Source organism: Gekko japonicus, unplaced genomic scaffold (assembly GCF_001447785.1).
Source record: "Gekko japonicus isolate JY-2015 unplaced genomic scaffold, Gekko_japonicus_V1.1 scaffold1302, whole genome shotgun sequence".
In the NCBI taxonomy this organism is placed as follows: domain Eukaryota; kingdom Metazoa; phylum Chordata; class Lepidosauria; order Squamata; family Gekkonidae; genus Gekko; species Gekko japonicus.
This window is the reverse complement of record NW_015173167.1, coordinates 359,002-373,590: the sequence shown is the minus strand read 5'-3', so window position 1 is coordinate 373,590 and position 14,589 is coordinate 359,002. Positions and strand designations below refer to the sequence as shown.

At 43.5% G+C, this 14,589-nt stretch overlaps 1 protein-coding gene across 1 annotated transcript in view; it reads right to left on the bottom strand.

The window, feature by feature from the left end:
• NPR3 (natriuretic peptide receptor 3) overlaps positions 1-14,589 on the bottom strand; it is a 52,917-nt gene that overhangs the window by 3,205 nt on the left and 35,123 nt on the right. The window contains 3 exon segments of the mRNA XM_015422521.1: positions 992-1,124; positions 2,763-2,857; positions 3,923-4,058. Coding sequence (XP_015278007.1) covers positions 992-1,124; positions 2,763-2,857; positions 3,923-4,058 — 364 coding nt within the window.

Sequence of the window (14,589 nt, the reverse complement as noted above, 5' to 3'; positions counted from 1 at the left end):
CATGGACTTCAGCGCATCCTTCCACCCAGGGCTTTTTTTGTAGAGAAAGCCCAGCAGGAACTCATTAGCATAATAGGCCACACCCAACAGCAGGAACTCATTAGCATATTAGGCCACACACCTGACAGCACAGCTCATTAGCATGTTAGGCCACACCCCCACGTTACCAGAACTGTGGTCATCCTGGCACGCCCACCTTTTGCTTCTTATTGTGTTTACTTTGTTTGCTGTCCAAACCCAGGGCTTTTTTTGTAGCAGGAACCCTTTGCATGTTAGACCACGCACCCCTAATGTAGCCAATCCTAATGAGTTTCTGCTGTTGGGTGGCACAGGACTACTATGCTAATGAGTTCCTGCTGGGCGTGGCCAAGCCAGGAGCCAGCCGGAACTCCGTTCCTGTGCGTTCCTGCCCTAAAATAGCCCTGCTTCCACCTGCCAATTGTTCCTCCTCTGCTCCACTGGCAGTTCAAAACAAATGAAGTCTCATCTAGGCAGGTACCTATGCCTTCACTCCCATCTCACACAGGTGTTGGTTAGACTACAACCCATTCTTTGGGAAATCATGAAGCTATTTCTGCTAAGACACACAAAAGCATTTGAACATATGCACTTTGCTGGTGTCTCACATTCCCAGCTTTGGAAACAATTTGATGAATCAAACCATGGTGTTGGATTCAAATGTGTTCTTCTGTCACTGGAGAGAGTCATTCTGTGAACAGAAGTCCACTTCTGTAAGTAGAAGAACTCTTTCCATGGTGGAAAGGGTACCTTTGGATCCAACCCCCAAGATCTGGAACCAACCCACTGTCACCAATGATGCCATGAAATTTAACACAAGCTAAGTGAATTGTCTGTAAGCAGGCTGCATGGAGATAACAGTGTAATAATGCTGTGGAGGAGGAGAAGTGTATTTAAGATAAGAGTAAATAAATTCACCAGCACAGAGTGTCCATTACAGGTGAAAAGAAGAAGCTGAAGTAATTAAACTTACATGATTTGCAGGGTGTATTGCTCGGATGCTCCGTACCTCGGTTATCATCTATTCTCAGTTTTGGTTCCCAGAAGTCATTTACATTTGGAAGCATCTCAAGCCGGCCCTGCTTTCCGTAATAGTTCCCAATAACCTATGCACAGAAACATAGTAGCAAAAGGACAGTAAGTTTCCAACAAGCTCTCTCCTAGTAGAAACAAGCATAACAGCTTCTCTGGTCTCTGCTGCATACAGGACAATGCAAACACATCAGAATTCCATTGTGCAATCCAGCAATTAAACGTGTTAACTGACAGGCAGCAAGCTATACTTGTCACCTCCTCCTGTGTTTCCAGCAGCTTAAGAGTTAAACAAGGGGCTGTGGCTCAGTGATAAGAGCATCTACTTGGCATGAAGAAAGTCCCAGGTTCAATCCCCAGCATCTCCAGCTAAAAGGTCCAGGTCATCAAAGAAGAAGAAGAAGAAGAAGAAAAAGAAGAGTTTGATTTATACCCCACCCTTCACTCAGAGTGGCATACAATCACCTTCCTTTCCCCCTCCCCACAGCAGACAACCTGTGAGGTAGGTGGAGCTGAGAGAGCTCTGAGAGAACTGTGACTGACTCAAAGTCACCTAGCCGGCTGCATGTGGAGGAGTGAGGAATCAAACCCTGTTCTTCAGATTAGAGTCCGCTGCTCTTAACCACTGCACCAAACTGGCACTGTGATGTGAAAGACCTCAGCTTGAGATCCTAGAGAGCCACTGCCAGTCTGAGTAGACAATACTGACTTTGATGGACCAAGGGGTCTGATTCAGTATAAGGCAGCTTCATAAGTCTCAGTGAAGTGTTGGCATCATTGCTAGATTCTGGCACTGCAAGCGGCCACTTGGATAGCTGGGGTAATGAACTATCCCGTTCTAAAAATAAAGTTGTAAAAGTTCTTGCAAATTAATTTTTTCAAGTTGTTCTGGAATGTGTTTACTGGAGGAAAGCTATCTATGAGGAATTTCACATTACCCTTTTTAACCCGTTTTGAAGCTGTTTTTGATCCGTCATGGAGTAAACCGGTATAGGGCTGCCATTTCACACATGGCTTTCCCCTTCCTGTAAAGAGCTGGATCTGAAGCAGTTTGCCATTTCAGACTGCACCGCTTTTTCCCTGCCGTTTTTCGCCCGCGCGGGTGATCTCCGGCTTTTTTTTTTAAACGTTCACTTTATAGCGCTATAGCACTATAACAAAACACTCCAGGCATTCCAATGGGGTTGATATACTGCTGTTCCGTTATAGCGTTATAGCGCTATAAAGCAAACATTAAAAAAAAACCCCGGAGATCACCTCCGCGGGTGAAAACTGGTGGGGAAAAGCGGATCGGAACCGGGAGAGGAAACTGAAGACTACTTGGAAGCGGTTGACAGGTAAAACGCTTCAGCCCTGTTTCCTAAATGGGACAGAAGCGTTTTTGTCTGAAATTACAAATATATTCCAGTAGGGAACCAGTTCTAAAACGGTTCTGTCAGAAATGACAGACCAGAAACTGTTTGGGAACCGTTCCTCTTCCGGATTATATCGTCTGTCTGAAATTCCTCTACATCTCCCATGCTTCCTTTAAAAAAAAGAAGAAAAGACATCTCATTCCAATTATCTGACAATCATTTAAAATAATAGTTATTCTGAAACTGACCTAGTTAGTTGTTGTACAGTACTTTGGTGAACTGAGACCGAGACTTCAGAGATTATTCAAGTATTCTTTGGCATGCTACTGACTTTTAGAATTAAGTTTATTTCCTCACCTGCTGTGTCCCAGTTTCTGGATCAGTCATTGCCATCAGAGAGAAATCACCATATCTGTCTCCATTGGCATCTATAGATACTGGCCCTGCAATGCCTAGAGAATGGCACACAGAGAATTGGGAAATGAATGAGATAAAAATACAGAATACTTCCAAGGAAAACAAGAAAAGAAGAAAGCAAAATTATATGGACTTGATATGGCAAAACATATCACCTGCCTTCCAGGACTACTTCTGGCATTCCAAAAGCAATTGTAAGTTCACACATGTTTCTGCATTTCAAGCATTTCTTAACAGATAACAAAAAATGGGGTGGGGGAATCTATTCCAGAACCCCCATGCTTGTGCTAAAGTAAAATTCAAAAACAATAAAGGGGAAAATTAATTTACTTGCAGGCCTTGTAAATCTGGATTATGTGGCTTAATGTGTTGGGCTAATGCAGGGCTCTCCAAGCGTAATAGGGGGAAATGAAGCACTGTTAAATAAAGCAAACTAAGAGATGAAAAAGTCAAATGGTTGCTTTCTTGGGGTAAAAAAGAAAAGGACCAAGAACCCTCATGTGAGGATGCAGAAAAATTACACTGAGGCTATAAAACGTCCAGAGTAAAACAATATGCGGGGTGTACATGTTATCTACATGCCCTGCTTCAATTATTCAAGACAATCACTTTCACTTTTGTCTGTGTTGGCCCTTTTATCTGCAGAGATGGCCAGAGGCAGAATGGGAGCTTTCAAAATACAACACAACTGGCACAAGGGGTAAATTCAGGGGATGAACCAAGAGATAAAAACTTTCTCTGCGCAGGAAGAGCTTCCTACCACTACCTTATAAACTTCCCCCATGTTTTTTGTACCAAGAATTATAAACCAGGAGTTAAAAGTCATTCAGATATGCTTCCAGAAAGGCACACTGGCCATATTTTTCTTTAATTTCCCTTTTCGTAATGTACAGGTCAAAGTGGGAAAAGACTTCCATCGAGGAGAGGTAAGCCACACCTACATTTTCATGGCATAACAATCAGCAGGCGAAATGAAAAGCCAGAAAGCATGACAAATATAATCAGGGAACTAGACCATGGATTATTATTCCAAAAGGTAAACAAACAATACAGCTTTCAGGGCTTAACCAAATCAAATGGAACGCTCACGTTGTTTGTACCTTCATATGTTCTGTTCCACGTCTGATGAACGATCTTTTCTCCATCTTTCTTAGTGAAGCCATTCTTCAGAACCTCTCGTAAAGCCAGAATGTAGAGTATAATAGCATCATGGAATCCTTCCACAAACATGTTCACCTAGAACCAGAGCAAAACTTAAATTGTTACTGCATTGAACTACGGTTAGGTCACCAGAACAGTTAATGTTGAGCAAAACCCCAATCTGATTAAAGTGGATTAACATCAGACAACCTTTACACAACAAAATAAAACTAAACAAAACAAAACTTAAGGATGGCTCAGAGAGTAGTAAAACAAAATTGTTTCATTTTGTGACAACTGTTGCAAAATCTGCATAATAGGATAAAAACTGGGCTATATGTGAATTTATCTAAAAAGCCTGTGGAAGTGAATGATCTCTGTGGCTTTTCTTTTAGCAAGACAAGGGTTTTATTGCCACTCTCTGGTATGCCCCAAGATCAAGCAAGTACACCTGGAGCCATCCTAAAGTATCCTAATGTTTCCTTTCCGACAGCCACAGACTTCTCTTCTTTCAGAGTTTGGAGCCAGAAGCAGACATTATCTATCAAATGAAAAGGAAACACTGAGTAAAGCAAGTGGTCTTTGGGATGTTTATGGCCTACGAAAACTATTCTCTTGGTTCCCACCAGTCAAGCAGCAGAAGTGCAAAACTCACACAGGAACGGGTATTATACTGAGGGCCAGTGTTCCCTCTAAGCTGAGTTCGTGTGAGCTAGCTCACAGTTTTTTAGCCTCCAGCTCACACATTTTGGTCTCAGCTCAAGAAGGACGTCTCCAGAGCAAACTAATTTATACAATAGCCAGATCGCTCACTCACAGCTTTAATGCCAGTAGCTCACAAAGTAGAATTTTTGCTCACAAGACTCCACAGCTTAGAGGGAAAATTGCTGATGGCATATGTTTTTGTCAGTTAATACTACAACCATATTCATAATAGCTTTTACCTGTGAGCACTTGTCAGCAGGCAGTGGAAAGACAGGATGCCTCCTTGAGGTACGCTTTTAAGAACACAAGAGCTCTATTGGATAAGACCAGTGGTCCATCTGGTCCAGCATCCTGTTTCAGACAGCAGTCAGTCAGTTGCCCTGGAGGACCAACGAAGAGGGCATAGAGGCCAGGGCTCTCAGCTAATGTTGCCTCCTAGCACCAGTACTCAGAGGCTTACCGCCTCTAAATACAGATTTTCCTTTGAATCACCACGGCTGGTAGCCAGTGGTGGACCTATCCTCCATTAATCTGTTCAACCCTGTTTTAAAAACATCTGAGCTCATGGTCATCACTGTCATCTACATTTTAATTACTTCCAGCTGGGTAGCTATGGTGGTCTGGAGCCAGAGAACGAAGTTTGAGTCCAGTGGCACCTTCAAGAAGAAGAAGACTTGGTTTTTATACCCCACCCTTCACTACCCAAAGGAGTCTCAGAGAGGCTTACAATCTCCTTCCTCTCCCCACAACAGACACCCTGTGTGAAGTAAGTGGGGCTGAGAAAGCTCTGAGAGAACAGCTCTTGAGAAAACAGCTCTGAGAGAACTGTGACTGACCCAAAGTCACCCAACTAGCTGCATGTGGAGGAGTGGGGAATCAAACCTGGTTCTCCAGATAAGAGTCCACCACTTTTAACCACTTTTAAAGATGCCCCTGGACTCAAGGTTTGTTCTAATTTAATTACTTGCTGAGGAAAGAAGCTTTTCTTTTTTGTCCTTCCGGAATCTGTTGCCCAGTGGTGTCCGATTAAGACGGAAGATTGTGGTCACTTTCTCTCTCTCTCTCTCTCTCTCTCTCTGTGGGCAGTAATTATTTCACCTCTCTGATCTTTTTATAGCTCTTGTGATCGTCCTAGTTCTTCTTCTTTACATTTCTGTTTATTTTTGCTGTGTATCACAAACATGAACTATTTGTTCATTTTTCAGTTTTGGTTACATCTCCCAAATGCTTGATGTGTTGCTACATTTAAACAAAGGTGGAAATTAGAAGCATGCGAAGACTTTAGCCAGATGTTGGAGGGGAACTTAAGCTGAAATATAAAGGAACTACATGTATTATACCTTCATGAATATATCTCCTACATGCAACTGGCTTGAGGAGGCAAGCATCATAATACTTTAGGTAAAAATGATAAATCAGGAAAAAAAATCAAAATCTTCTGATGTAATTCAATTCTTCAATATCTGTTTTAAGTGCTACTTGCTTAATTAGCCAGCAGAAACAGCAATAACTTGTAACACTTAAGCTGGCAGTTTCAGTGTTATAAGGCTTAGCATTTTGTTCGTCAGGTGTTTTAAGCTATTTTTAAAATCCCAAACACTGGCTACTTTGAGAGGTATGGCAAACCTATGTCTACGCTCTGCCCCTTCACTTGGCGGGTAAGAGCTAACGTGACTAAATGCTCCTCCATACAAAAATCCTTTCTACATAGGACACCTGCATATTGGAGAAACCATTTCCCTTGATGGTCCAGCTTTTCCTATACAAAGCGAAAAGTCTGGTATGGAGTACAAAGTCATACAGGACTGATACAGATCCACCACCTTTGAGAGAATGAAGCACAGGAAGGTGCAATATAACTTGATCATTGTGGGTGAAGTGATCACCATATCTATCTCACTTCTGCCCAATGTATTGTGGTTTCAGAATGCTAGATAATATCGCAAAGGGCATGAAGAAATCAAACCAACAGGAGGCTTGGCCTTCGGGAAATGAAGAAGAAAAAGATATTGGATTTATACCCCACCCTTCTCTACCCGAAGGAGTCTCCGAGTGGCTTACAATCTCCTTTCCCTTCCTTTCCCCACAACAGACACCCTGTGAGGTAGGTGGGGCTGAGAGAGCTCTTTTGAGAACCGCCCTTGAGAGAACAGCTCTGAGAGAACTTGTGACTGACCCAAGGTCACCCCAGCAGCTGCACGTGGAGGAGTGGGGAATCAAACTCGGTTCTCCCAGATTAGAGTCTGTGCTCCTAACCACTGCACCAAACTGGCTCTCATTATTGGTACATCTGGAGAAATACATACACATACAGGTTAAATGCACAATATTCTTATTCCACTTTCCAGGACATGCCAGTAATGTGAAGTTCACAAAGCAGAACCTCTGCCCTTATGCCAAAAGTAAAAGGTACTGAGGGGACTAAAAAGGAGAAGCAGATGGGAGGGGATGGCGTTCTCTTGCATGCTGCCTCCCATCTGCCTTTCCTCAACAGATAAGGTTAAAAGCACTGACACATTAAACAGATAGGCTTTATGTAATCAACACCCCCCCCATTTTCCTTGTGCACATTCCTTTCCATTTTCAGAGGAAAAAATTGGCTACGAATTCAATCAATCAATCAATAAACCTTTAATGGCATATACAACATTAAAATCAAAGACAGAAAATGACACAATCAACTAAAAGTCTAGGTTAATTATAAAATCATGAAACGGACTTTCCCAAATTTGTCACTCTCATCACGTCCACTAAAAAATTGGCCACTGCCACAGTAATCTCTGCTGTTACATCGTTCAATAGAAATTGGCATTTTATTTCATTGGAAAGGTGATGTTTACCATGCAACCAAGTGTTTAACCATTTTTCCCTAGCAGATGCATGCCACGAACAGTCTAACAATATGTGATCAATTGAATCAAGAGAGTTGATTAACAATTAGGATTCTCCCCCCCCCCCTCACTACTGGCAGTCAGTAGGGGGGAAAGTAAACAGTATCAAACATCCCCAAATGCCAAGTGGATCAGGAATGATGGAGCCGAGCTTTCTTGGGCTTGCTGGTGAGACAGGGCTCATTTCTGATCTGATAGCGCTGAGTGTCCCCTCTTGTCATTAGCTGCTCTATACACCTACCAGACCAGAAAGCAGCATGGAATTGTTTAAGAGAGAGAAACAAACCTGTTTGTCAAGTCTCACCATTCCGGATTGCAAGTGTGGGTTTGCATGGTGGAAAGCTTCCTCATAACAAAAATATTCAACCCTTCTTAGGATGGGCCCTTTAGCCAGCAAGAATATGCCATGGACACAAACCAATATGGCTACACAAACAGTAGATACAACATTAGGGGATGAGAGGTTGTGCAAATTGGCCCAAATGTTCCTGAGGTCTCTCTCTCTCTCTCTCTCTCTAAACAAGTGCAGTTTGGGGAATATTGAGAATGAGAGGCTGCAATGAGGGCATTACTCAGGTCTGTGCTTTGTTACCCTCATTACAGTCATGCATTTTTGTATTTGCATTTTTTTATATATCCTGCTCTTCTCCACATTTGGGACCCAAAGCAGCCTAGTACACTGTTCTCCCATCCTCCGTTTTCTCACAACCATCACCCTGTGAGGTAGGCTGTTTCTGAGAGGCCATGCAGGGCCCAAGGTCTCCCAGTGAGCTTCCCTAACCGGACTGGGGATTCACACCTGGGTCTCCCAGCATCCTAGTCCACAACTCTGTCCACTATGCCACACTGGCTGTCTATCTTCAAAGAAAGAGACCAGCAAAGACTGAGGACATTACATCTATTTACTAACCAGGATGCACATGGTTGTTTTGGTGTGGCTTCGTGCAGAAGATTGCTGTACCAAAAAATCTGTGCCTGAATAATCGGATTTTGTACTTTGTGTACAACAAATTTAGAGTCCAGCGGCACCTTTAAGACCAACAAGGTTTTATTCAAGGTATGAACTTTCATGGGCACACACACTTTTTCAAATACATTGGAATGGTAGGTAAGGTTCAAACTTATATGTACATATATGTATAGAGTATATGCATGTGTGTGTAAATATATATACACATATGTATGTATATATAGGGCTGTGGTGGCTCAGAGGTTAAAACGCTGAGCTGCAGACCTTCAGTTTGGCAGTTCGAGACCCGAGTGCCGCATGACGGAGTGAGCTCCCATCTCTGGCCCCAGCTCCTGCCAACCAGCAGTTCGAAAGCGAGAAATTGCAAGTAGATAAATAGGTATGTATGGCTGCGAGAGTTGGACTATAAGGAAGGCTGAGCGCCAAAGAATAGATTCTTTTGAACTATGGTGCTCGAGAAGACTCTTGAGAGTCCCTTGGACTGCAAGAAGATCCAATCAGTCAATCCTAAAAGAAATCAACCCTGACTGTTCCCTGGAAGGTCAGATAATGAAACTGAAGCTCAAATACTTTGGCCACCAAATGAGAAGGGAGCACTCACTGGAGAAGACCCTGATGCTGGGAAAGACTGAAGGTCAAAGAAGACGGGGACGGCAAAGGATGAGCTGGTTAGACAGTGTCATAGATGCAACGAACATGAAGTTGAGCAAACTTCAGAGGACAGCGAAAGACAGGAGGGCCTGGCGTGATCTCGTCCATGGGGTTGCGAAGAGTCGGACTTGACTGTGCAACTGAACAACAACAAAAATAGGTTCCACTTTAGTGGGAAGGTAACAGCATTCCATGTGCCTCGGCATTTAGTCATGCCGGCCACATAACCAGGGAGAAGTCTTTGGACAGCGCTGGGTCTTCAGCTTGGAAACGGAGATGAGCACCGCCCCCTAGAGTCGGATTCGACTAGCTTTCGAGCAAGGGAAACCTTATATGTATGTATATATGTATGTATGTAAACTTTATGTACATTAAGGAAATAAGTTAATACAGCTGTTGTTAGATGTGATAATGTATGCAGAAAGCTTCAGAAGGTACTTATTAAGAACATATCTTTACTTTACCATTTTTCAGGAGCATTAGCCTTTCACTAGGAGTGTCGTTTTAGACGGGTGCTAAGATCTCTCTTAGGAATTCCTAGCTCATTCAAGGATTATTGATATTAAGTAGCAGAACAAATTTTGAGTCCGTGGCACCTTTAAGACAAGCAAAGGTTAATTCAAGGTATGGGCTTTTGTGGACTCATGAAAGCCCATACCTTGAATAAACCATTGTTAGTCTTAAAGGTGCCACTGAACTCAAAATTTGTTCTACTACTTCAGACCAACACGACTGCCCACCTGAATCTGATATTAAGTGGGTTCAGATTGGCAAAGCCCTAAGAATGATGCCTTATCTAATCATTCATCATCTTTCTTTGTAGCCTCCTATAGATGCACCGAACATGAAATTGAGCAAACTTCAGAGGACGGCGGAAGACAGGAGGGCCTGGCGGAAGTTGGTCCATGGGGTCGCGAAGAGTCGGACTCGACTGTGCGACTGAACAACAACAAAATAGGGAAAATTCCTGTGCCTTGATTCAGTTTTTTTAAACCTTTCAGAGTTCCAAATAGGCTCAAGTTCATATCAGCACCATGTTGCCCCTCTGACATGGCTGAAAAGGATCTTTCCTGCCTGTGATCTGCAGCGCAGCACTATAGTAAAATGGGGACTATATCACAGTGATAGATGGCTTACAAATAAGAAGTCAAATCCTCTGCTCCACACACAGTGCCTCTTCTTAGGGTTTCCCATTGTATCTTTTTTTTTTAACTGCCATGCTCTTTTTACAAAAATAAATGGCTTTAAGCTCCTGTGAAGTGTTTGCTGGCCAACCTACAAAACAACAAACCTCATAAATAATTCCCCCCCTCCACACACAAAGGTTCCTGAAATGTCCTTCCCCTACCAGTGAAAACAGTTCCGCCACTTAATCAGATTTAGGTCCTGATACAAAGTCAATGATGGATCTCCGTGGACTTCAAAAGGCTTTGAATCAAGCCCCTAAGAAACCAGAGCCCTGGCTCCGCATCAGACATCCCGGTTAAACCCCCACCCCACCCCCCAAGATGCTGGGATTAAAAACGCCGGCCCTTTTTGTTGCACCGTGGAATCAAAACCAGGTTTCCTCCATTTATAAAAGTTATCAACAGTAGCCAGCCAGATGCCCAGCAAGGTTCCTAAGTGGGGCGTGATGTTTTACTAATACCAACCAATTGTCAATCAGAACTATGATGAAAGGGAAGATGCAATTGTAGCCAATGATAAACATCCTCTGCATTCATCCATGGGCACAATCCTCTGTCCTGTGGCAAGAAGAGCAAATCATAGCTGAGGTCTCTTGCTCTGGCTCACCTTCTACGAGCGCACACTCAAAAAAAATAACTTGGCTGCTTTCCAGCTCCTTTTGCCCCCTCTCAATGTGCACCCTTGCGAGTGGGGTGGCTGGGGCACCTAGTTCAAGGGGGCATAAAGCAGGACCTCTTGTTCCAATTTGCTTGAAGCTTCGGGGGTCTTTAGTGATCAGGCAGCACTAGCTCCCCTGCAGTTTTGGTACCATTTGGTTGGGGAAGGGAAGCTACTCCTCCACAAAAAAAACCCAGTCCCCCATAGGGAGAAACTAAATCAATATAATTTCGAAATCCTGGAAAACCCCAAATTGCTACCTGGGGACACAAATACCACTGAATACCGGTATTATACCCTTCCCAAAATCCAAATCCCAAAAAATCAGGGCTTTTTTCCCAGGTGCATAACCTTAATACCCAGATAAGGCGAACGTTAAGTAGGTGAGCAGCAGGCCAGGGCGTTTGTATGCGTTTTCTACAGGCAGTGGACGTCTATGTGCATATATTGTGAGTGCAGGGCTCAGAATTAATAAATTATCATATGGTGTTGTGTATAGTAAAGCCAGGCAATCCTAAGATTGTCCGGAAGCCTTAGCTCTTTTAGTGGCGAGCTAGACTTATTTTTGGGCTGAAAGAGCTCTGAGAGAACTGTGACTGACCCAAGGTCACCCAGCTGGCTTCATGTGGAGAAGTGTGAAATCAAACCTGGTTCTCCAGATTAGAGTCCATCGCTCTTAACCACTACACCACAGTGGCTCTCAGGGCTCAGAAAATAGTCCATCACAGAAGGTGAACAGAGACAGGAACTATCTATACTACTGAGTTTTTTGGCACAAGAACAGAATGCCAATGTGACGAACTAGCGTTAAGACCTAGTTTGGACTAGCTTTCAGTAGACAGAGTTCACCTGATAATCAGACTGGGATTTTATTCTTTAAAGTGTAGTTCTGTATGTTTTTAGACTTCAATCCTATGCGGTTCAACAGAACCAGGTCTCAATGAAAGGAGGCTTACTTCTGAGTAAACATTCCTAGGATCAGGCCCTATGACCTGACCTGACCCATTGGCCAGATATTGAGTTTTATTAGGAGCTTAGGGTGCTGTAAAACAGTTTCACTCCCCCACACCCCCAAATTAAAGTCTACAAAAGCAAGACACAGCCAATGTTCCCTCTAAGCTGTGGAGTCTTGTGAGCAAAAATCCTACTTGGTGAGCTACTGGCATTAAAGTTGTGAGCGAGCGATTTGGCTACTGCAGAAACTAGTTTGCTCTGGAGCCATCCTTTCTGAGCAAAGACAAGAATGTGTGAGCCAGAGGCTAAAAATCTGTGAGCTAGCTCACACTAACTCAGCTTAGAGGGAACACTGGACACAGCACATTGCAGACATCTTTGTGCGCTAGCAGCACTAGTCAGAGTACTAACAGCAGGACAGCTTTCACTGTTCATGATAAAGCGCTGCCAGTTTCCAGTTTTTTTGAAGCCCAACTCCTTACTTTTTAAAGGGCAAACATCCTACATTTAAACAAAAGAGTTTTAAATGGGAAGAAATGAAAACTACCTGAAAATGAAAATAAAAATCAGTCTAGTGGATTGGGCTGGGTGCATGCAGACATTCCTATAATTCAGTGCGAATGCTCCTCCAAATCTAACCTCCCTAAATATAAGTTTCATCTCTGCTTTAAATGTTCCTGGTACTGGGAACAGGTCTCATTGCCCTCTGGAGATTTCTCCTTGGAACAGACTTTCTTCGCATCTAGTGGAAACATGGAACTCTAAACACACAGCTTTTCATTAGACAGAATTACACCACAGCACCTACTAAAATATAGGTTGCTTTATTTGGGGTACAGTTTGTTCAGCACTGAGGACTACACCTTAACTGTGTCATAAATGGGAGACCAGTTCTGGTTTGCATGTTTTTATTTCACTTAAGGAATATCACATATCATAGAAAAAACATATACAACAAAGACAAGTATGGTGTACTTAATCTATTTTACAGTATTCTTAGGCAAAGTTTTATCTTCACCAATGAATAATTTCAGTGAGTCCATAACATGGACTCCTTTTTATCATCAACAAGTGTCATGCTTCTCTTTTCTAACAAAAGGACTAGAAGCTTAGAATGCAGTTAATTATTACTGATTCTAGTAGATCTGGATCCTAGAGGTTACATAAATTTGCCTCAGGGACCACTTGTTGTCCCCATCACTGAAATTTACTTACTTTGGGGGCATATCACTTGTGGTGTGTTCAGAATATTCTACACCAATTTTAGTGAAAAGAGTTCACCTAGTCCTTTGGGTGTGTAGACTGGGGAAAACTCACAGCCATTACATCTGCACAAGAAGGGGGACCTGTGATACTCGCGGCGGTGGCGGCGGGGGGGGAGCCGCTGAGCCCACCAAGCCTTCTCCCTCCTCCTCCCCCCCGGCACCGGTGGCGAGGCCTGAGCTCGGCCTGCCAACCCTTCTCCTCCCCCCCCCACGGCGCTGGACCGCCAAGCCTTCTCCCACCCGCTCCCACCCCAGTGGCGGCAGGACAGTTGCAAGGGCATTCTCTGCGCATGTGCAGGGAACGCTCTTGTACTTTTGGGGGGATTTAAATATCCCCTGTATACTTTTTTCAACTTTTTAGATTTTTCTGCACATCTGGAGATTGCCCCAAATGTACGGGAAAATCTCTTTGCCCCCTAGGTGCCCCCGATGTGCGGATTTATATATCTGCACACAGGGGGCACCTTGGCTATTAGATATATAGATACACAACTGAATATGCATCTGGAATGGAGTGTAGCTGTTGAGACACAGCGACCTTTAGAACTTGTGTCTATGGCACTAAAAGCATGCAAAAATTGTCTTCTGGCTAGGATCCAAAAAGCCACAATCTCACACACGCACACGAGGGCTTTTCTGCCTTTCCATTCCAGCAATAACAACTGTATTCCTCTCTCCATTTCCCCCCCCCCCCAATACACGTGAACACATTTTGGATACATACAGTGAAATTCTTTGCAGTTATTCTAATGGAAGCCCATTAAAATCTCCTACACCTGCAGCTGAGGGCACACAGGCTTAAAATGGTCCTCTCCTCCTCCATTTACCTCCTCCATTTTACCTTTGCAAAAACAACCCTGCAAGGAAGGTGAAAGGAAGAGAGGGTGACTGGCCCTAATTCACTCAGAAAGCTGCATGGCACAGCAAGATACACCCAAGTCTTCCCCAGTCATTATATTGATGAACAGTTCTGTTTCTTTGGGTTTGTCTGTGACTTGCTAATCTCAGCCGGCTCTCTTTGTATCCTGCTCATTATAGCTATTTTTAGGGGTTTCTTGGAAGATGTAAACAATTTCTTGCTGACGACAAGGGCTGTCTCCCAAGAATGGAAACAAACCCATTGCCTTTTGGGCTTGTTAAGAATGTCTTTCTTTTTGCCTTCCAGTTACAGCTGACTTAGGGTGACCCCCCCCATGGGGTTTTCAAGGCAAGAAACGTTTAGAGGTGGGTTTGTCGTTGCCTGCTTCGCCATAGGTACCCCCAGATGCCTTGGTGGTCTCCCATCTAAATACTAACCAGGGTCAACCCTGTTTTGCTTCCAAGATCTGATGAGATCTGGCTAGCCT